A 23,334-nucleotide genomic window follows, 5' to 3' on the forward strand; every position below is an offset into this window, starting at 1 on the left:
GTCTTTCCCATTCTGTTGTTTTCCTCTATTTCTTTGCATTGATCACTGAGGAAGGCTTTTTATCTCTCCTTGCTATTCTTTGGGACTCTGCATTGAGATGCTTATATCTTTCCTTTTCTGCTTTGCTTTCTGCCTCTCTTCTTTTCACAGCTACCTGTAAGGCCTCCCCAGACAGCCATTTTGCTTGTTTGCATTTCTTTTCCATGGGGATGGTCTTGATTCCTGTCTTCTGTACAATGTCACAAACCTCATTCCACAGTTCATCAGGCACTCTATCTATCAGATCTAGGCCCTTAAATCTATTTCTCACTTTCACTGTATAATCATAAGGGATTTGATTTAGGTCATACCTGAATGGTCTAGCGGTTTTCCCTGCTTTCTTCAATTTATGTCTGAATTTGGTAATAAGGAGTTCATGATCTGAGCCACAGTCAGCTCCCGGTCTTGTTTTTGTTGACTGTATAGAGCTTCTCCATCTTTGGCTGCAAAGAATATAATCAATCTGATTTCGGTGTTGACCATCTGGTGGTGTCCATGTGTAGAGTCTTCTCTTGTGTTGTTGGAAGAGGGTGTTTTTATGACCTATCCGAATCCCCGTCCAATAACCATACCTTTTTTGGTGATCTAGCCTGACCATCCCTGGCAACAAATGTATATAAACCACCCCCCAGCATGGTGCAGGTGCAGACTTCCTCGACCTGCCTCATTTGTGTCTGGGAACCCCGCCCGGTAGCACTCTCCATTAAAGCCCGTTAGACACTCTTTTGGTGTCCTGGTTGTGTTTTACCTAACACTAGATATCGTGGACATATTCTAAAATTACTAGAGATACAAAAAACAGAAACATTTATTAGATTCTCAAAGAAAAAGACAACCAAGAGATGCCAATCCCAAGATAACCCAGATGGAAGAATTAAAGACTTTAGCTACTGTTATAACCATACTCCATAATATAGGACAAAAGAGTTGAAATGAAAGGAAAACAAGTTTTCAGAAGAGAAAGAGTCAGCACAAAAAGAACCAAAAGGAAATTATAGTTCTGAAAAATGTAAGTGAAATAAAAACATCAGTGCAAGCTTAACAGAATAAAGAAAGAATGAGGAGTCAGTGAATGTGTATATTGATCAGTAGAAATTATCTAATCTGAACAAAAGAGAAAAATTAATTTTTAAGTTAGTCCCCAGAGTCACAAGTTCCTGGGTGACAATTATCAAAAGGTCTTTTTATGAGAGTCCAGGAACAGATGAAAAGGTTGATGAAGAACACATATTTGATGAACTAGTAACTAAAAACTCCCCAAATTTGACACAAGTCATCAATTTGCAAACTTAAGAAGCTTAGTAAAGCTGAAACAAGATAAACTTAGAGAAAGTTACTAGACATAAAATCAAACTGTCAAACTGCTCAAAACCAAAAATAAATAATAAATCTTGAAAGGAGATACATTATAATGATACATCATGTAAAAAGGAAGAATAACTCAAATGACTATAGAGTTTTCATCAGAAATTAGAGAGGCCAGAAGACAGCAGAACATTTTTTAAGTGCTGACAGAAAAAACATCAACCTAAAATTCTAGATCCAGTGAAAATACCCTTCAGGAATGAAAGCAAAATACATTCTTAGGTAAGGGAAACTATGAGCAACCACTTAAAAAAAAACAACATAAAGATAAAAGAGAATACTAAAATAAAAAGGAGGGGGAACAACAACAAAACAAACCAGAGACGTCAATCAGAAAACAATAAAACAGCAGATAAAAACCTAACCATATCAATAATTACATTAAACATAAAGGGTCTAAAACAGCAATAAAAGATAGAAATTGTTAGATTTAAGAAAAACAGATTAAACCTAGGAACTAATTACTTTATGCTGTCTATAAGAAAATCACTTTAAAAACAGTTAATATATACAAGTAAAAAAAATAGGAAAAGATATCTGATGGAACCACCAATCAAAAGCTATGCTAATATCAGACAAAGTAGACTTTAGAACAAGGGAAATTACCATACCATTACATAATGATAAAAATTAAACCATTAAATCAAGAAGCCTTAACTTCTTGGTATAAATCTTTGTATATACATAAAAATCTTTATATATACTGTAAATCAGTGTAGCAAAGCTTCAAAATATATGCAGGAAAAACTGAGAAAACTGAAAGCAAAGCAGACAAATTCACAATTAAAGATCTCCTTTCTAAGTAATAAACAGAGTAAGTAGACAGATTAGCAAGGATATAAAAAAGCAGTACAACACTATCAAAAAGCTTTCTTTCATTAACATTAATCAAATAGTTTATCCAACAAGAGAATATTCTCTTGAAATATAACATTCATTCACTAGAGACAGTATCTTTATAAGGTTTACAATTTTTCTTTAAATTGAATTCATACAAAGAATGTTCTCTTATCATAATGGAATTAAGCAAGAAATCAGTTTACCAGGAAAAATTACAAACATTTGAGAACTAAAAAAGACATCTGTAAATAATCTATATGTCAAAGAGGAAATCTCAAGGGAAATAAGCTATATTAAAAAAATTAAAAACAAAAATAATACATATCCCTCTATATTTTTTAACACAAAATTTATGAAATGCAGCTAACACAATGCTTACAGGAAAATCTATAGCACTAGTCTCAATAATCTAAATTACTACCCTAACTAGAGAAAAAAAAAACTAAACCCAGAGCAAGCAAGCAGAAAAATGGAATAGAGAAAAAAAAAATCAAAGAAACTGACAACAGATAATAGAATAAAGCAATGAAAACAAAACTGGTTCTTTTAAAGTACCAATAACATGGATACACTTTAGCCAGACTGAAAAAGAAAACGCATATGATACCATAAGAGAGGATTCACCAGAATCACCAGACATTTTAAAAAATAGTATCACAAAAAGAACTATGCCCATAAATTTGCCAATTTAAATAAAATAAAGTCAAATACTATACAATCTCATTTATACACGGAACCTAAGAAAACAAACTGACAGGAAGAGATGACTTCTGGTTGCCAGAGGTGGAGGGTGAGGTGAGGAAGAACTGGAAGCAGGCGGTCATAAGGTACAAACTTTCAGTTACACAATAAGTAAGCACTCGGGATATAATGTAGAATACCGTGACTGTAGCTAACACTGATATATGATACACAGGGAAGTTGTTAAGAGAGGAAATAGATACCAAGCAAGAGTCACCATGAGGAAAAATATTTTCTTTCTTTTATTTCTATTCTATGTATATGAAAAGATGAATGCTAGCTGAATCTATTGTGGTACAATCACTTCACAGTTTATGTAAATCAAACCATCAAGCTGTCTGTATGCCTTCAACTTACACAGGTGTATTATTAACTATTTCTCAAAACAAATAAAATGGACCAACCCCCTGAAAGACACAAACTATTAAAACTGACTCAAAAAGCCAGTATCTATCTAAAAAAAATAAACTCTTAGTTAAAAAGTATCTGATGAAGAAAACTTCAGACAGATGGTTTTGCTAGATAATTCCATCAAACATTTGAAGTGGAGATAGTATCAATTCTATACAATCTATTCCCCAAAACAGAAGAGGTGTAAATAATTCCAACTTATTTTTAAGGTATTATCCGAAAACAAAACAAGAATGACAGTACAAGGGGGAAAAAAAAATCTCACAGATCAACATTCTTCATGAACATAGATATAAAAATCATCAACAAAACATTAGGAAATTGAATCCATATACAATTTGAACATACAAATGAACACAAAAAAAGATAATATATCAAGATGAAGTGGAGTTTTTCCCGGGAATACAAGACTGGCTCAACATTTTAAAAAGACAATTAGTGTAATTCAGTGTAACAGTAACCAATTAAAGAAGAAAAACCAAATGATCAAACCAAAAATATAGATGCAGAAAAAACATCTGACTAATTCAATGTCCATTTAGGATAAGCATCTTCAAGGAATAAGGTGTGAAAGAGGATGTCTACTCTCTATTCATATTGAACACTGTACTAGAATTCCTGGCCAGTGAAAAGAGTTAAGAAAAATAAATGAAAGGCATACAAATTGCAAAGGAAGTAACAAAACTGTCTACTGTCTACACAGAATTTACAAATAAAAAACTAAACTAAACCAAATCAAAAAGCCTCGTAGAACTAAGTGAGTTTAGCAAGAATGTAGGATACAAGGTCAATATACAAAAATAAATAATTTCTGAATCTGTTAACATGAACAATTACAGACAGTAGTAGTAACATGCTTATATGTCCCTGGCACTGTTCCGGAAGTCCTTCACAAATACCAACTCGTTTAAACCTCAAACAAACAAAACTACAAACCTCTATGATGTAGATATTCTTTGAGGACCTGGAGTCTGGCTCCCAGGCCCAAGTTCTTCATTGCTACATTACTGGTCATAATGAGAGGGACTTTCAGAAATACAGGTCCAGGGCAAGTGCCAAGCACCTGTAATTTTGGAAAAGTTCCACAGGGGATGACAATGCACACCAAAGAGCGAGAACCACTGGTCTGTGAAACAACTTACAATTCAATAATAACTTGTAATTCTCAAATATAAAGATGAAATTACTATCATAAGTAACTGTATCTGCAATTCCTTGTCTCTGTTTCATGAAATACTCTTTTCCAGGCCAACTTGAAAGTCTACTCATCCTTCAGTTTTAGGCAAATCTGTTAGTTCCGTAGGTAGCATTCCTTGACCTTTAAGTTTGTGTTAAGTGATTTTACCTGGTCTATTTTTTCTGCTTGATATGATAATCCTATAATTCTCTGTTAATCTTTTAGTATTTAAGATTTGACTAAACTCCACTAAACTCCAGAGCAGGGACCATGTTTGCCTCATTCACTATCATATCGTCAAAATCTAACACAATTTCTAGCATCCACCAGACACATAATAAATTTATATCAAGAGAATGAACTCTGTATTTCTGTAAGTAATGAAAGAAAGCACAGATTCATTTATGTTTCTGGCCTTATGAAGTTCTGCAGTAGCTAACTCTGCTAACAATTTATATACTTTATACTGATTAAGAAAGTGCTTACCTGGAAGTTTAAGTTTTCTACAGCAAGAATTACAGTGATGTTTTGCTCTGAAGTTTTTTATTGCATCTTCTCCTAGATTTGCTGGGCCAAAAACCATATCACAGGATCTGTGGAATTGGTAGTTAAAAGAAAAAGTCAGTTGATGCAAACAGAAATGCAGAGTTTGAGACTATAAAAAGATTTTCACGAAATTATTAAAACTCATTACCTCTTTTCTTCTGCCTTTATCACAGATGGGTCAGTCAAACTTTCACCCACACCTTTATATGTATATACAAAGAAGACAATTCACATTATGTAATTGATATAAAATACTGATATATACATAATAAAAAGGTCACAGGAAATTCTACAGTATCATCAACCATTACACAATGTTAAGCTATTCAAAAGAGTATAGTTTTTCTCTTTTGACCTCAACATTGCACTAGCAACAAGTACAGTTCCTGCAACATGAACAACAGTTAAATGTCAGAGTTGGCAGGCAGACAATGAAAGTTCCTGATTGCACCAGTCTCTGATGCAACAAGGCCAAGGTTGCAAGTAAATATTTCTTTATTTACAATTTGCCCTTGTTTCACCTTAGTTAGTAAAAAACAATTAAGTACATGAAGGCATGATCTATAAGCCATTTTAAAAGTATCCTGGATTTTTAAAAATCACAGACTAACATATGAATACACCTGGCTCAAAAGATTCAGATTACATAAAAATAAGATTGTGAACGTTTTTCTTCACCTCCAGTCCTCTCCAGAGGTGTTAAAAGTGAGATTAACTCTCTTCAGTCTTACCTATTCATTCACATAAAGAAAAACTACTGATACTTGAAAAATCATAAAATATTTTACCCATTAGAATGAAATCTAATAAAATGGTTAGAATTTCACAACAGAAAAATCTAGAGTTAAAATATGATACTAATTTCTTCTCAGACTGGCATTCCATACTGAACAGATGAAGAAATGGGCACAGTGATGAGTGCTTGCATAGTGCTGAGTATGAATTCCTACAACCTTTTGGAAAAGGTTAATATGGCAGGCACTCTTAAAACTGCACTCTCTAAACCTAAAAAGTAGGGTGACTGTGTGACAAGAGAGGATTTAAATCATGCTATGCTTTCATACTACAGCAGTTAAAAGGAATGACTCAAATTTATCAGTAATAACCCAGAAGATGTTTAGCATATACTGTTAGGTAGGAAAAAAAAGCAAGTGAAATACAAACACATACTCACACACACACATACATATATAGCATGATTCCATTTGGAGAAAAATCCCAAAACAAAATGATTAAAGGAAAAAAAATTCGTGAATTTGTCTTCACAAAAGTACAGAAACAGTAAAGATGGGAGCATTCTGTTCTTTATACATTTCTATGTTGTTTGTTTGTAGTAATTATCTAAAATACTTTTATTTAAAAATGGCTCCATAACATTAATTTTATAGAGAACATCAAAATTACCCTGCTTATTAAAAGTAACTGCCATCTCTTAATATTCATAGTCTGGCCTCATTTCCTAGGGCACACTTGAAAATGGATTGGCCCATCTAATAAAATACATCAGAGTTTTCACTATATACACACCACTTAATCATTTATATAAAATGAATTACTGAAAAAACAATAGCTATTTTTATACAATTTTGTTGAGTTGGTATTGAAATAACAAATGTTGGTTTGTCAATAAATCTTTTATATCTATGTAATGAAAGAAGTCATCAAGTGATAAACATTCTGAACAATTGTTCTTAGGTGACTTGAATTCTGATCTATGTTAACAGTTGAAATTAAAGCTACTCTTTAGGAAAAAAGCAATCACTGCTCTTTCCCAGCCATAGTTTCTTCTTTTTTTTTTTTAATAGATACGAAAGAATCTGTCTACAAAGAGGCTACGATCAGTTTTTCCCTCCTAGTATACATGCTGCTCCACCAACCAAGTGCTGGAATCTATTCCTTACCTCTTAAATCTGATCTGTCCTTACAGCTTACCTTGACCAGCAAAATGTGGCAGAAGGGATCTGGGCCCATTTGGGGCCTAACGTAAGAATTCCTGCTTTCTCTCTGGAGAAGCCAACTGTCACCTAAAAAGTCTAATTACCCCAAACTACCATGCTGTAAGAAAAGTCCAAGCTAGCGAGCCATGTAGAGAGATCACTGGGTGGAGAACTGAGGAATTCAGCTGTCTTAAACAGAGACTTAAAATATTTGGCTCCAGTCAAGCTGTCCAAACTAGTATCCAGCCATTCAAATTCTCCAAGGGTACAGCAGAGATAACCTAGCCCCAAATTCTTGAACCAAAAAAGTGAAAGCAAATTTTTTTTTAATCCACTAAATATTTAGGTAGTTCAGTTGACAGTAATAGATAGCATGTTCTCCAGAAACAATAAAGATTACTTATTATTGTTTTAAAGAAATAATCTTTATACTTTTAAAAAACTAAGGCTATAGATCTATGAGTAAAATAGGGGATTTCACATGTTTTTGCTTATTAAAACATCTGCACTGCCTAGATAACAATTAAGATAGCCAGACCCTGTTCTTCAGGACCCTGATAGCTATATACTATGGCCATTATCGACTTGCTTTTTTAACAGCTTTTACTGACCTAAGATTTTACATATCTATAGAGAAACAGATTTCTGTATATTGAATAGATGAGAACCTGATGCATAATTTCCTTTCAGCAATATTTTAATAAATTTACCTTGTAAATCAAGTACCAGTAACTCCCCTCTCGTATATTCGTAAGTCCAGTGGCTAAAGGCCAGCATAATTTCTTCCAGTGTATTAGTTGGAATAATCTCATCACCATTATTGTTGTTGTATTTTCTAAATTCTCCAGTCATACATTCTTCCACAGCAAACCACTGTCCTGCTGAATGGCAATACAGCAGGAAAACTTCAAGGAACCTTATGAGAAAGTTATAGATATTACTAGCAGTTTTGTTAATAAAATTCTAATCAATCTGTAAAATGGATAAATAATGAAATTCAGCATCCATAATGAAGGTCAAGAGAGAATGCTATCCACTAAAAGATCTCAGAAATTTGTAAAGATTTACCTTGGAGAATATGGTATGGATTTGGGTTTCATTTGGTTGAAGGCAAATGTGAGTTTTTGCGCTGCTCTCTGTTGTTGAATTTCCTACACAACAGAAAAAAGAAACCTTTGTTCAACATTGACATTAACACTTTATTAATTATACGTTAGCAGTGAAAACAAGAAGCTCAAACAATGCTTCACTGTATGCATTCACTAGCACTTACTCTAAGACAGAGATGCAGAACTGTATCTTCTTTATAAATACTTGACCATGTGTTAACCACTTCAGGAAGAAAAGATTTGATAATATAAAGATGTCCTGATTTGAGGATATCATGTTCTGACCAAGTACACTGTACTTTGACAGCTCTTCGTAAACCTCCTCCCATCTCTTCTTTACTTAAAAATTCTATTTTGGCACAGAGGCCCAGCTGTGACCAAGAAGACATGCTGTTATTCAGTATGTTGGGAGAACTCTCTTCCAAGCGATACACTGTGACAGGCTCACCTGCAAGATGAATGGACACATTTTAAGGTCAAAATATGACTATAAAAAGCACAGAGCAAAAATTGGCAGGTATCTTTGGTTAAGATTAAGTAAGGAATAGAAAATGAGATGGACCAGGTTGTAGTTTTATAAAAGAAGTTTAAGGACAAGAAATATTCAGAAACCAAGATCTAGTATCTCCAAGTTCACATGTATTTGGTATGATAAGCATTTTTGAAATCACGAACATTTTGGAGAAAAATTTTTAAAAAGTAACTAGACTTCTAAGCATTTGTAAGCTAAACTTTCAGACAGGAGGTTAGATCTGTTCCATAAATCCTGTGATATCAATTTATCAGTGCTTTCATTACTAAACTATGATCAAGAGCTGTTCTGAATTAAAATACACCACTGCTTCTGGATGTGAGAAATAAAGAAAAATCAATACTTCTGATGCCTTCATCTATTTAAATATACCTGACTCTTGTACTCAGGCTGATTAAAACTTACATGAAGTTAACACTTCTTAATGCAATTTCTCCTCTTTCTGTCACCACCTATGTTCTATATTATAGTTTAAACCCACATATTAATTAAAGGTTTATTTCTCCTTTTATTTTTACTTCTTGGTTTTACCTCTTGGAGGCACAGGTGTAAATGGAATGCTCTGGGATAATCTCATTAAGTTATTTCTTTCCACAGCTGCATAAAAAAATGAGAGAGAAATAATGAAATCCCCCAAATTTCAAAGGATCACTAAATTTTGTTTTTAATATAATATTTATTATTACTAACCTGAGTAATAGTAATTTGTATCCATAACTGGCTTAAATGGAGAAGCAAGACCTAAAACAGCAAATAAACAAATGAGACCCTTTTAAAAATAATCATACAGCATAAATTTTTGCTCAGGCATTTTCATTTAATCATTCCAAGCTGTCTGCAGGTAAGCTCTCTGCAATTAAAAAAGTGATAAATTATGTCTTTCATGTGCTTTATTACCATATTTTATTATGCCAGATAAGGCAGATTAGTGGTAACTATGCATTCAAAAAGCATATGATAGTTCACACTCTCCTGTCATAAACTACATTCTTCCCTTATTCCCTATTCAAAGTGTCATATCTTCGGGGTGTGGAGACATAGCCCTGTAACCATTTTAGCGGGATGACCAGGAGCAAATGTGAAATGTAACAAAAAAAACCCTTCCTCCATCTCTAGGTATATTTGAGGACTTCACTTTTTAAAAAATTTTATTTCTTTATTGAAGTATAGTTGATTTACAATGTTGTGTTAATTTCTGTGAGGACTTCACTTAACTGTAGTGAGAAAGATGGAGAATACATTGAACCTACTACGTGTTAAGCTTCTAGAACTTTCTAGAATATAAAATGCAAGAATAGGTTCTTTTTTATTTACATTCTTACAGGAGAAGGAAGTCAGTTAACAGTTATAACACTGTGTGATAAACTGTATAAAATGTAGTGTGTGTATGCATATTCTCACACACAGAATATAGGACTGTAGAAGAGAGGTACCAAATGTCTCCTGATTGAAGAAAGGTTGAAGAATGTCTCAGAGAAAAGAGGAAGGGAAAAGCGAATAGTTTGGAAGGTGTGGCAGAGTCAGGGCAACATTTGCTATACTTGAGAAACAGAAACCTGTTTAATAGGAACAGAACAGTTGTTTTCAACACCATCTGTCTACTTATTTATCTACATACCTACCTACCAATCTACCTACCTATCCATGTATCAGAATCACCTGTGTGGCTTTTCAAACATAGACTTACCCAGATCTCACTCCAAAATATTCTAACTCTTCAGGTATGTGTCGTCATACAAGTGATTTGGATTTATAACCAAGTATCTGGATATGCAACCAAGATCTTACATTAATGAGCAGAAGTACAGGCATACCAGTAGGAAGTAAAGCTACAGAAGCAGGGAATACCAAACCGTTAAAAGCCAAATAGGCAATGTTAAGAAAAGACACAGGGGGCTTCCCTAGTGGCTCACTGGTAAAGAATCTGCTTGCCAATGCAGGAGACATGGGTACCCTGATATGGGAAGATCCCACATGCCACGGAGCAATTAAGTCAGTATGCCGCAACTACTGAGCTGAGCTCTAGAGCCAGAAACTGCAACTACTGAGCCTACATGCTGCAACCACTGAAGCCCACGCATCCTATAACCTGTGCTCCACAACAAGAGAAGCCACCACGATGAGAAGCTCATGCACCACAATTAGAGAGTAGCCTCTGCTCTCTACAACTAGAGAAAAGCCTGCACAGCAACCAAAACCCAGCACAGCCAAAAATAAAATAAATAAAACTTTTAAAATACTTTAAAAATGAAAAGATGCTGATTTTATCCAAAAACAGTACAAAAATGGAAAGTAGAGTAGTGACAAGATCAGATCTTTTTAAAAGAATCATTTTGGTGGTAGAATAGAAAAGAGACTAGAAAGGAGCCCAAACTGGCACAATCACTTTGAAACCCTATTTGGCAGTAACTACTGAACATAAACACATGCACCCTACCACCAGCAATTCCACTCCTGTGTACATACCCAACAAAAATAAACACATCCCGTTTACCAAACAACATGAACAAGAATGCTCATGCAGCACTATCAATATTAGCCATATTCTGGAAGCTACTGAAATACCCATCAAATGGTAGAACTGATATATAAACTGAATATATTCATATAAGAAAATACTATATAGTAGTGAGAATGCCCAACCCACACTACATACAACAATGTTTATGAATCTCATAAGCATCTGTTAGGACAAAAGTCAGATACTAAAGAAGAGTATACGCTGTAAGATTCCATTTATATATTTTACATATATACACACAAATATACATACATAAAATAGAGAAAAATAGATAAACATGTACATACACACAGATAAAATCAATCTGTATTGTTTAAGGGGCAGAGGTTATAAAGATGATACAGTAGCTAAGATACTCACAACATGTATTTTGTGATCTGGGTGCCAATGACATGGGATTGCTCACTTACTATATATTTTCTGTATATGCATCAATAAAAGGATTTAAAAATGATGACAGTCTGAACTGAAAGCAGCAGCAGGATGTAGAGTGGAAGATGGATTCCAGAAATGTTTTAGGAGGTAAATATAATAGGACTTTGTGAGTGCAAGGTCAAGGGGGTCAAGAATACCTTCCTCTCAGGTTTCACCTAGCTGAATGAAAGAGTAATATTCAGTAACACAGGGAATATAAGGAAGAAGCAGTCTGGGCAGCAAGGATGAAGGGAAGTGGGAAGACTGCAAAAAGATCATCATTCACGTGGTGAGTTACCGTATTTGTGAAACATATAATAAAGAGAAATGAACTGAGGGAACAACTTTCTACTTCCTTGGCTTTTTTCAAATATGAAGCCTAATATTTCTTATCTAGGACAATGTTAGTATTTGCTAAAATAAAATACATTATATACAATTCTTAGCTTTTCACATTATATTTACTACACACTCACCATTTAAGGTTCCTTCTTCAGGTGGCCTTAAGGAAACACCAAAAAATATAATAAGTTAAATTACAGCTTTAGTTTTGGCTACCATAAAACTTCATCTTATGAAGTTATTATAAATTCTTAATATAACATTATTAAAATAATTCTGTGATTCAGATTCATTTTTGTTTGAATATTTGCCATTTCCCTTAAGTTAGCATCAAATTCACACACAGATATGTACAAACCCACTATCAATAACTCATACCTCCAATTCAAGCCTACATAAATATCAGTAGTAGTTTGGAGCCAAACTGAAGATTGAGTACTAATAGAGTAATATATTCCATGACTCCTCTATGATGGAGGTTCATTCCAGTACTTTTATACAATGCCTTGAAATGACTTTGCAAGACTATAAAAATTCAACAGAATTGATAGGCAAAGAACTGAAAGAACAGTAATTAGGTATCATTTTGCAAAACTCAACTGCTAAAGTTGAAAAAAATTTCTTTCCAATGTTGAACATAATTTATTTATAACAACATATATTGGTACCAAGTAGAGGTTCTATTAATCCCAAAGATTACAGTACAGATAGAGAGATAGGTATAGTGGAAAAGAGAGTGGAATGGAATAAAGAAAATGGATTAGAAGCTTCGTTCTCCCATTATACAGTTATGTGGCTTTGCTCAGGACTAAAGGACTAGATCCTGAAAGGACCTACAGAGTAGAAGACCTTGGTAATCTCTTTCTAGCTTTTACATTCTGATTCTGATGTTTGATTTTCACCTTAATAACACAAGTATTTTCTTACAGGAAATACTCTGACCGAGCATTAGCCCTTTCTCTACTATTGATAAAGTACTCTTTTCTTAGCACCCAAAGAGTACTGCCAACTCTACCTTTGTGGGTACTTCTCTGGGTCAGTATTCTGTAATTCAATGTTCTCTCATTAGCTGAATTAACATCAACTTTAAGTACCAAATCTGTACTTACACCCTACAGTTCTAGTTACAAAAGATATTTATTCTCTGAAGAGGTTTCATTATAAACAGGTCTTTCAAGTACCAGTCAGGACCAGGATATCTCCAAAATTTGACCAGCTGCATACCTATGTAACATCTGATTTATTTTCTTCTCTATATACTCGCATCTATGTCTGATAGAGAGAAGGAAATAGGGTAAACACTGTATAATAATTTCCCTCAAACTGGCTTCCCTTCTTAAGCATGCTTCCTATATAAAACAGGTATCAAAACAAGATTACTTTAATGTCCTTTGGAGTCCTAAAATACTAATTTCTAGGCTGGGAAATACACAGGTTATCTTTGATTCTTATGTTTAATCTGAACTGAAATTTTTTACTTTCTGGGGATGACTACTTGTCATGGTCTTCTGTTTCTACTTTTGGTTCTGGATTACCACATCAGCTTTCTAGGGCATTTCCCTGCAAGCAGGCTTTCTAAGGTACACTGTGTATTACTGCTCTAATTACCTAAGTGCTTTCCAAAGGCAGAAGAAAGACTTGTTGATTGGAACAATGGGCAGAGAAATTAACCAAGGTGTCAAACTAGGTCTTTGCAAGCAACTTAGAAACAGGACTAAATAATAAAATCATAATTCTATCATTATATGGAAAATTTTAATACAGTTGTGACTACAATATGCCCATAATTATAGTATAATTATATAAAATCATAAAATATATACATTGACTCATAATAAATGATTCCCCAATCTTTTCAGTGTAAAGACAGGAGATCCCAAAGTAAATAATCATCAACACTTGCAAGAAGTATTAAAGAGGTTATTATGCAAAGAGCAGAAAAAAGACAACATTCTACTGAATGGAGTACTTTTCACACTAACAGTGAGACAAGGCTTACTTACATTTCTCTATTCAATGGTCTATCTTGTAACCAGTCCTTTAGACAGAAACAAACACAAACGAAAAGTTAAAAGGAAAAGTCTCTAGACAATGCGTAACTGTTTATCTCTGCTTTGTATCCTATAATACGTTTTATGAATAAAGGGCTGAGAAGTTAATATGAATTTTGTTTGTACAACTGAGCCAATAGAATAAAAAATGGCTATAAAAGCTACCATAAGGCCATCCACAAGGTAGAATAAAGAATTTTACAAGTGTTATTTCCTATAATTATAGTTGTCAGTTAACAATTTTCTCTTAAAATACACATTTGTTTCTATGACTCTGAAAAAAAAGTGTTTGCTGCCAAAAGAAAAATGCATCAAAGTATTAAGAAAAAAAATTAAAATCATGCAAACGGTGACAAAGAAATCACTAGTAACAGGCATATGTGGTGGGTTTTATTCTGCTGTTTTACATTTCTAAGTGTCAATTTATTTTTACTTCCCCAGTTTGGGACTCATGTTTCCTGAATTTGAATCATCATACATTTCATCATTTTGGAAAATTCTAAGTTGTTTATAATTTCTTCAAATTCTATCTAGTCTCTCAAGGTCAATTCAGAGGTATTTTCCATATTTTTAATGTTTAACACATTTTCCATCTAATTATAAGCTATGTTACACTGTGGCTGAGTATTATTTCATTGTATACAGAGTGAAGTAAGCCAGAGAGAGAAAAAAAAAGTATCACATATTAATACATATATATGGAATCTAGAAAAATAGTATTGAAGAAATGGAGGTACAGATGTAGAGAACAGGCTTGTGGACACAGTCGGGGAATAAGAGGGTGGGATGAACTGAGAAAGGAGCGTTGACATATATACACTATAATGTGTAAAACAGGTAACTAGCAAGAAGGTGCTATATACAAGGAACCCAGCCTGGCACTCTGTGTAACTTACAGGGGTAGGATGTGGGTCAGGGAGGGAGGCTTAAGAGGCAGGGGAGATATACAGAAGTAAATATGACTGATTCATGTTGATGCATGGCAGAGACCACCATAACACTGTAGAGCAATTATCCTTCAATTGAAAAAAGTTTTTTTTAAAGCTACACATCATCTCAAATAAAATATCACCATGTTTTAGCTCTTCTCTAATAAATATGATTTTATACTATGCATATGTTTAATTGAAATATACAAACCGGTAGCAAAGCTGCTTTGGAATCTACTTCATGGGTTTCTTCTGTAGATGACCTTCTACTGCTACTTTTCACTAAGAGAAAATTTTAAAAAACAAGAGAGTTTTACAACCAAAACAAACTTTTAATACCAACTAACGAACACAAGCATTTCAAGGCAGAATATAAAATTTTCCAAGGATAAGTATCCTTTCCCTAACACTGCTAAACATAAGAATTACACAAGGCCCATGGGTCTCTTGACAGGATATCCAAATTATTCAGTTTTTCTGTGAATAGGCAACATGAAACAAAAGAGTATGAAAAAAAAAACAACCCTGTTCTTTCTGTTTCCAACTTTCTTGTGTATCCTTCCAGATATTTTGTTTGTATATATACCCCTGCCTTTCCTTTTTTAAAAAAAAAAAACATAAATGCTAATCATATATCTTCAGACTTTTAAAAAAAATTAATTTACAGACTTTTTTTTGTTGGTGGTTTTTAAAAATGTTTATTTGGTTGTGCCAGGTCTTAGTTGCAGCATGCAAACTCTTACTTGCGGCATGTGTGATCTAGCTCCCTGATCAGTAATCAAACCCAGGCCCCCTCAATCAGGAGCATGGAGTCTTAACCACTGGATCAGCAGGGAAGTCCCTGTTGTTGGTTTTTGAACTTTAAACTTGGAGATCTTTCAATATCAGTACACAGAAGATTCTTCTATTCTACTTGGATGCTACACTGAATTTCATACAAAGGACATGCAATAATGTGTTTAACCAAACTACAATTAATGGACATTTGGCCTGATTTCAAATTCTTGCTATAATCCTAGCCCTTGTCTTCTTTAATGGGAGGTCAATAGATAGTGCCAAAAACTGAAACATGAGGATGTAAAACTACAGGCATTCTAATGTTAGTAATAACATCCAAGTTATCTGAAAATGAGACTTTTATTTCTTCCCTCTCAATCCTTCTACCATTTATTTTTCTTCCTTTTCTTCCTTTGGCTAAAATGTTAAATAGAAATGATAAAAGCCAGAATCCTTATTTACCTTTGGGGCTTTTAATATTTCATTATTAAGTATGGTATCTGTGGTAAATTTTTGTTAAGATACCTTTTATTTAGATTAAGGAATTCCATTCTATTTTTTATTTGCTAGGAGTTTTTAATCATGAACGGATGTTGAATTCATCAAAGTCAGCCTTTCTGCAGCTATTAAGATGATCAGATAATTTTTTGCCTTTACCTTGTTATTATCATGCCTTAATTATATTTGAATGTTAAACCAGTTTGCACTCCAAGAGTAAACCTAACTTGAAGAGAAAGGAGACATGATGGTGAGGGGGATATACTAGTACTGCTTTCCTTAAGGAATCTTAAAAAGATTCTATGTACCTAACTGAAAAGTTAGATAACAATAAACTTATATGCATATAATATTGATAACTATGACTAAAATAAAAGCATGATATGGAAACATCTCCAGGCCATTTGATTTTTAGATAAAAAATTAAAGGTGCAAGGCATGTATAGTATGCTACATTTTGTGGTAAAAATGAGAGGTAGAAAAGACTTATTGTCATATATGATTATATAAGCATGAAACTCTAGAGGAAAAGCAAAAATAACAGTAGTTACATATGGGGCTAAAGTGAGAAACTGACAACGATTTCCAAAGTGCTTGTGTGTATTTTAATTTTGAATCAATAAATGTATTAGCTATTTTTAAAGATTAAATCAGAAACACAAGTTGACTAAATGACTATACAGATTAAAACAGAGCAGATCCATTTGTAAAAGTTAAAATCAGCAGATTTGTAAAAAGTAAGTCTGCATTTCTTTTGGACTAAACAATTGGTTAAAAAAGAAAACCTCTTAGAATGTTAAGATTATGTTCTATTCAAGGTTGAGAGCAACAATGATAGACCAGAATCTTCATTTTTTGACTCCTGAAACATTCACTGCTCAGGTGTGTGACATACATAAAATACCTTTTATTTAATGTAACTCACATAGTCAAAACACTCACCTTGTTCTGAATGAAGAGGAATAGAAGTTTTGTGACACTCAGTAAATCCAGCGTGAGAACTCACATGTTTCAAAGTGTTTTCAGAAGGAATATCATTCTGCACAGGGTACACATACACAATTTTAAAACAATTTAACTAAATTTCAAATCACTGTTCTAAGTAGTATACTGAGTCTCTGGATCTATTTAGCTTAATATGCTTTAATCTACCTGGGCTCCAAAGAGTCTATTACAAGTTACAATTATTTTCTTCAATATCAATCTCAAAAACTGCCATAAAATAACCTACTTGCTTATTGTTCATAAATCCACCTGAATGAATCCTTTTCCATAGTAATACAAGTTCATACAAAAGTTGGGGAAGAAATAGTAAACAATTTGGAAAATAATAAAACATTATCAGTTAACCTAAAAAAGAAAAAAACCTACTATTTTACACTAAAACTAAAAGTGATAACAATTTGGAGGGTAAAGGAGTGGAGGGGAAATTTATCTGGGGGATTTTCGGTAGACTTCTTATTGATCTGTATAAGTGATTTGTATACCAAAGATTTATCTGATCATTATTTGTCAGATTTCTATTTTTTAAGATTTATCTGTGCTTCATATTTTTAAGTACTCATCTCTCTACATCTTTCCCTTAATATTTGTTTTAAAAGCCTTCCTGACTTACTGACTTAATATTTCTATTTTCTTAGGTTTTTCTATGATTTGAATTTATTAAATTTGGAATCCATTGAACTTATAAAGTGATATGAAAAGGATGTTTCCAAATTTCTACCCAGTTGTTCAATTTGTGTGTTTACTGACAAAGCATTCCTTTTCTCATTGATTTCTAATTTTACCCTTACTAAATTCTAATTTGTAGAAAAGTTATTTCAGAGCCATCAAAATGTTTTACTAAATATTCATGTTTCAACTGTACCACCTGTATAGATATTTTAGTATCTAACAACTAATTCCCCTTCATTTTCTTTTTACCTATTCATTTTTCCAGATGAACTAATGAATTTCATTAAACTAATGAGGGTAAGCTGATAAATTCATTTTGTTTCTTTTTAACTATAAACAGGTCACACTGTTATGTACTTAAAAAATTTCCAAACCTCTACCACCCCTCAGAAACAACGGGTTTTAAAATATCACTACCAAAATAAACTATTACTTTCATTAACAAATTTAACATATCTCAAGAAAATTAAACTTTTCTACCTTTGATGCTTTACATTCTTCACATTACAGCTGATTTACTTAGCCAACAAAAAGTGTTAATCTTCCTTTTGTCACAAAGCAACTCTAATTTCCTTTCTGATTTTAGTTGCTTCTTTTGGAACCAGTTCTAGTTATTTTTTGTTTCTGTTTTGCTTACGTACTTTCCTTGATATACTCTTTGATGCAGTGGCACATCGATTTTATAGAACCATGTTTGACAGAAATTCCAGTATGGGACTGAAGAGTGAACTTCAGGTATCTGTAAAACTCTATACCTTAAAAGCAGAAACATATATGTGCATTTTTTCCTGGAGTGGATCTAAAGTTTTTATTAGATTTTCAAAGGGATGTAACCCACAAATGTTTAAGAACTCAAAGTCTCTGACCAACATTAGCTAGAACTCATTATTCTATTAGCGTAGTTCTTTTTCTCTAAGTAGATTACTCAAAATTGTTAAACTGAAAACATAGCCACCACTTTTCTTGCCACTCACAGAAACTTATTTTTGTTTTTAGCAGGAAGCTATCTGCGCACTTAAAAATTTTCAGCATACTTTGGCTTTAAGCTCATTTAACAGGGTCACTGTTACAAGGTGCAATCTGTAGGGAAACCCTAACATTTACCATTTCCTACTAGGAAATGTCCATTTATCCTAAATGATTTCCCATATATAACAAGTACTTCATAACAGCAAAATGATGCCATCAGAATGTGATGATAAATTCTTTCAACTGTTGCTGTAACACCTTGTTAAAGATATATTAAGAGCTCAATGAAGTATAAGTTAGAGAATAACAGCCTAAGTCAGGGTACCTAACGATCAAGAGAAGCAGAAGTACTAAAAAAAACATTTAGGAAGCAAAACCAGCTAGACTTGGCTGTTGATTGGAAGAGAGGAGTAAGAGTTCAAGTTTGCCCTCGTAAACTAGAATGCTGACATTATTAACAGAGGCAGGAAATACAGGAGGAAAAGAAATATGTCTACTGAGCTTAACGTATTTTAGATCATCATGATGATGGATGGTCTCTGCTAAAACTGTTTTTACTGAAAAACATGTTTAATTCTATTTTGAACTAAACCCCAAAACAACAAAATAAATTGCACTGCTGTAAGGATTTACTTACAGATAACATTTCTTTTATCTTGTTTGATGTTTCTTTAAACCTCTGTAAATCCATACTATCTCTGTGTCCTTAAAAGAAGGAGGGAGAAAGATTACAACAAAAAGTACTTGTTTATTTTGATCTATCAAAATAATGTGATTGCCCTATTCAAACACATGATTTACGTTGTGTTCTAAGTAGTTTTGATGGCTCTGCAGTTTTCTGTAGCTTTCCTGATAGTGAAAATGCTTGTTAAAAGGTTGGAGAACATGAGCTCTTCAGTTTATAGTTAACAGGATCCTAAGAGTCCTACAAGTGATATGAAGTGAATTGCTTAAAATTTAAAAGAAGAAGGGAACAATCATTATATTATCAGAGTGTGTGTGTGTGTCAGTCACTCAGTCGTGTCTGACTCTTTGTGACCCCATGGTCTGTAGTCTGCCAGGCTCCTCTGTCCATGGAACTTCCAGGCAAGAACATTGAAGTGGGTTGCATTCCCTTCTCCAGGGGATCTTCCCGACCCAGGGATCAAATACAGGTCTCCTGCACTGCAGGCAGATTTACCGTCTAAGTTACAAGGGAAGCTTTTATTATCAATAAAAAAGCATTATATATAAAGATGTTTATTATACATATGACACATGCATATTACATATAAATACAGACATTAAACATAAGGATATCTGTATCCATCCCAGTGGCAATATATTAACAAATAGACTAAAATGTGTTTTTTAAAAATGAAATGGGATATATTTAATGTAGGAAAAATCATCTCTATAAACCACAGTGAACTCATAGTCTAGCAGTAATGATCAGCATGCTCAGTACCTAGATAAATCATGGGATTGGCCCTAATGTGGAGACTTCACATAGATGTAACATATTCTCTGAATGATCTCTGTACATGTTCAATGACTACGTAAATTCCTAGGCTGGGAAGCCACATACAGCGTTAAAGACAAGGCTAAGAAGCCATCTCACGGAAAAATTAAAACCCAAAGAGACAGAGGGCCTTCTTCAATCCTTGGAACTCTGGTTATGTCCACAAACAACTCAAGTTGTTTTCTAAGAATTCTTCCTTAAATACTTTTTATCTTTAATAATCTAAGAGGAAGGCTGTTAAAACACTACATTCTACACATATCTGGGATCTGGTTAGCTCTATAAAGCATCCTGTCTTCACCTTTTCCTTTCACGTGGCATAATGTCAACATTTAAACCATAAACTATCATCAAAAACAAAACAAATAAAACCCTAAACATACAAACCAAAATATTAGTTGTTTGTTTCTTCTTGCCTTAATTGCCAAGTTTTTGAGCAGCCCCCTTTCCAATGGTACTTGACTTTCTCTCCTCTCATTCACACTGTATTTCACTATAATCTGGCTTCTCCCTCCATCACTTCCTTCACCAAAACAGTTTTCACCAAGGTCATTGATATGTTATCATTGCCAAAAGATATATATTTTCAGTCCTGAGTTTTTTTTGAGTTGAGGTATAAGACTGAATCATTCCTTTCTGAAATGCTCTCCTCTGGGTACGTAAGTGGTTTGGCCATAAATACTCATTTTTCAAGCAGAATCTTAGCTTTCCCTATAGTCCTAATGTAAGTATTAGTAATATAACCTTTCATTCTCAGAGGTGTACTAGTTTGAATGAAAAACTATATGGTCATCCTATGTATAAAATACTGTTCTTTGCCAGGTACTTTTAGCCTCCTCTTTCCCTTCGTATTTTAAACTTACACATTAAGTTCTTTCAATGAAAGTTGATTATTAAGAGACTATCCTCAAGTTCAAAAGACAGAGTACAAATAAATTTTCCACACAATCACTATCATAGTAAGTTGCACCAAAGAGCTATGTGCTAATATAACAATTACAGTCCAATTCAACCTATTTCCCCTACTTCTGATTCCTTTAAAAACTTCAGGACTATACTCTACGAAAAGACAGTGCACTTTTCACACAAATAATTTTATTAATTGGCAATTGATTTTTATTTCTATGGTGATAATCATAATTTAAAAAAATACTGTTGATGTACGAATATCAGTTTTTCCAAACTTACCTACAAATGCTCCAAATTCTATGTTATCTCCCTCTGCAGCTTTGGAACAAACAATTTCTTGATCTTTGGTTACAGTTTCCAAGTGGCCTTTACAACTTGGCTGAGATGGTGTACTAACAAAAAATTTGGTTGGTGGGGATGACAGATGTGGTATACTGTTAGATGAATTGCCTGGTTTTTGATTTTTACTAAACATTTTTAAGGTTTCTACTCCATGTATTCTCTGTCGCAGTTCTGGAGGAGAGACAGCACTTGGGAATAAGGCACTGCAAGAGGAACCAGCCTCTGGAATATTGAATTCTTTTCTCTGGGGTATTACAGGTAAATCCTGACCAAATACGTTACACTGGGAATCTTTTTCATCTTTCATAAAAATATTACAAAGAAAAGGATTATTACTTTCAAGACCACCTTGAGGAAGAGAGGAACTAAGTGTATTTACAACACTGTGCTTTTTCCATACAGAAGGTCTTACAGGACCATCATCAATAAGGTTTTGAGCTAAGTGTTTGGAAATGCTCAATTCGCGTGTGATTTCATTGTGAACTTTGCTAGCTTCTGAAGCTTTCTGGGCAGTAAGTGTTTTTAATGTATCTACAGTCAGGGCTGAAAGATCTTGCAAATGGCCAATTTGAGAATCTAATGATTGTAATGATCTTTTGATATAGTTGACACGATCTCCAACTTCTTTAACCTGAATGCACATCTGTTCCACTCTGTAATGGAAACACAGGCATTTTACAAATGGTAAAAATTATTGGTTTAGAAACTATTTCTGTAATCTTAATAAATGATATTGGTAAAAACAAATTTTACATGTACTCAAACAAGGTAAGATATAAAATCTTGTACAGTTATTCATTTATAACAAGGTATACCTTATGTTTAAGAAAAACTCTATTGCTAATCCTATTGTAATAAAAATACAAGATTTCAAAACACGCTTTTGTGCCACAGGCTATTTATTCCCACATCAGAGTAACACAAGAGTATTCAGCTACCTATACACAGAACTACTATTACCATTACTGCAACTACACAAACACCATATACTTCTAGAATGTAGCAAAGCTAACGGAAAGAAACAAATGCTTTAGATAATTAAAGACATAATAATTAAGACATAATTATTTTAAAACATAATTATTTAAAATAATTAAATAGTAATTTTTCTCCACCATCTAGTAAAGAATATTAACTCTTTTCTGCCCCCTGTAACAAGGGTCCAAAAACATTAAGAGACTGACTGATTTACATGAAGTAAACAACTGATCTGTCTCCCAATATAGAATGTAAAACCATTACTAAACTTATTTGTTTGACAAATACAAATCGCACAATGACCATGTAAGAGAGACATAACTAACAGAACCCACTCTGACATAAAATCAGTTATAATTAAAGAGTTTCTGAACCTTTCAAAAGTGACACGAATTCTCTCTTCACTCCCAGAATGAAATTTGTCATCTTTTTCATTAAAATACATCTCAACACACTGCTCTTCAAAATCATGAAGTTTCTTTTGATCTTCTTCTGTTAAAAAAAGTTCTATGGAGGGAAAAGGAAAAAAAATAAACGAAGACATCAAGATAAACTTTAGCTGAAGAGTTCATAAGATTATGTAAATCACCTGCAACTGTTTTCTTACTAAAAAACTTATTGTTTCTGAAGCCACAGACAAGTCATTTCTACTTCTTCACTCACAGTGTGACGTCAGCAGAAGAGTTTCTGGCATTTCCTCCTTTTCTAATTTCCTTTTCCTGTGAAACACCC

At 33.4% G+C, this 23,334-nt stretch overlaps 1 protein-coding gene across 1 annotated transcript in view; it reads right to left on the reverse strand.

Annotated features, from left to right (window-relative positions):
• The window catches only part of TRPM7 (transient receptor potential cation channel subfamily M member 7), a 109,326-nt gene that overhangs the window by 7,946 nt on the left and 78,046 nt on the right, over nt 1-23,334 (reverse strand). The window contains exons 25-38 of the mRNA XM_040226500.1: nt 22,977-23,109; nt 21,562-22,277; nt 19,510-19,577; nt 17,172-17,268; nt 15,166-15,236; nt 13,978-14,012; nt 12,109-12,134; nt 9,388-9,438; nt 9,229-9,294; nt 8,330-8,613; nt 8,125-8,207; nt 7,767-7,972; nt 5,268-5,319; nt 5,060-5,166 (exon numbers count right to left, since the gene is read on the reverse strand). Of these exons, the coding sequence (XP_040082434.1) occupies nt 5,060-5,166; nt 5,268-5,319; nt 7,767-7,972; nt 8,125-8,207; nt 8,330-8,613; nt 9,229-9,294; nt 9,388-9,438; nt 12,109-12,134; nt 13,978-14,012; nt 15,166-15,236; nt 17,172-17,268; nt 19,510-19,577; nt 21,562-22,277; nt 22,977-23,109 (1,995 nt within the window). The remainder of the gene's footprint in view (nt 1-5,059; nt 5,167-5,267; nt 5,320-7,766; nt 7,973-8,124; nt 8,208-8,329; nt 8,614-9,228; nt 9,295-9,387; nt 9,439-12,108; nt 12,135-13,977; nt 14,013-15,165; nt 15,237-17,171; nt 17,269-19,509; nt 19,578-21,561; nt 22,278-22,976; nt 23,110-23,334) is intronic.

The sequence above is a fragment of the Oryx dammah genome, unplaced genomic scaffold, assembly GCF_014754425.2.
Source record: "Oryx dammah isolate SB20612 unplaced genomic scaffold, SCBI_Odam_1.1 HiC_scaffold_26, whole genome shotgun sequence".
Taxonomy (NCBI): Eukaryota; Metazoa; Chordata; class Mammalia; order Artiodactyla; family Bovidae; genus Oryx; species Oryx dammah.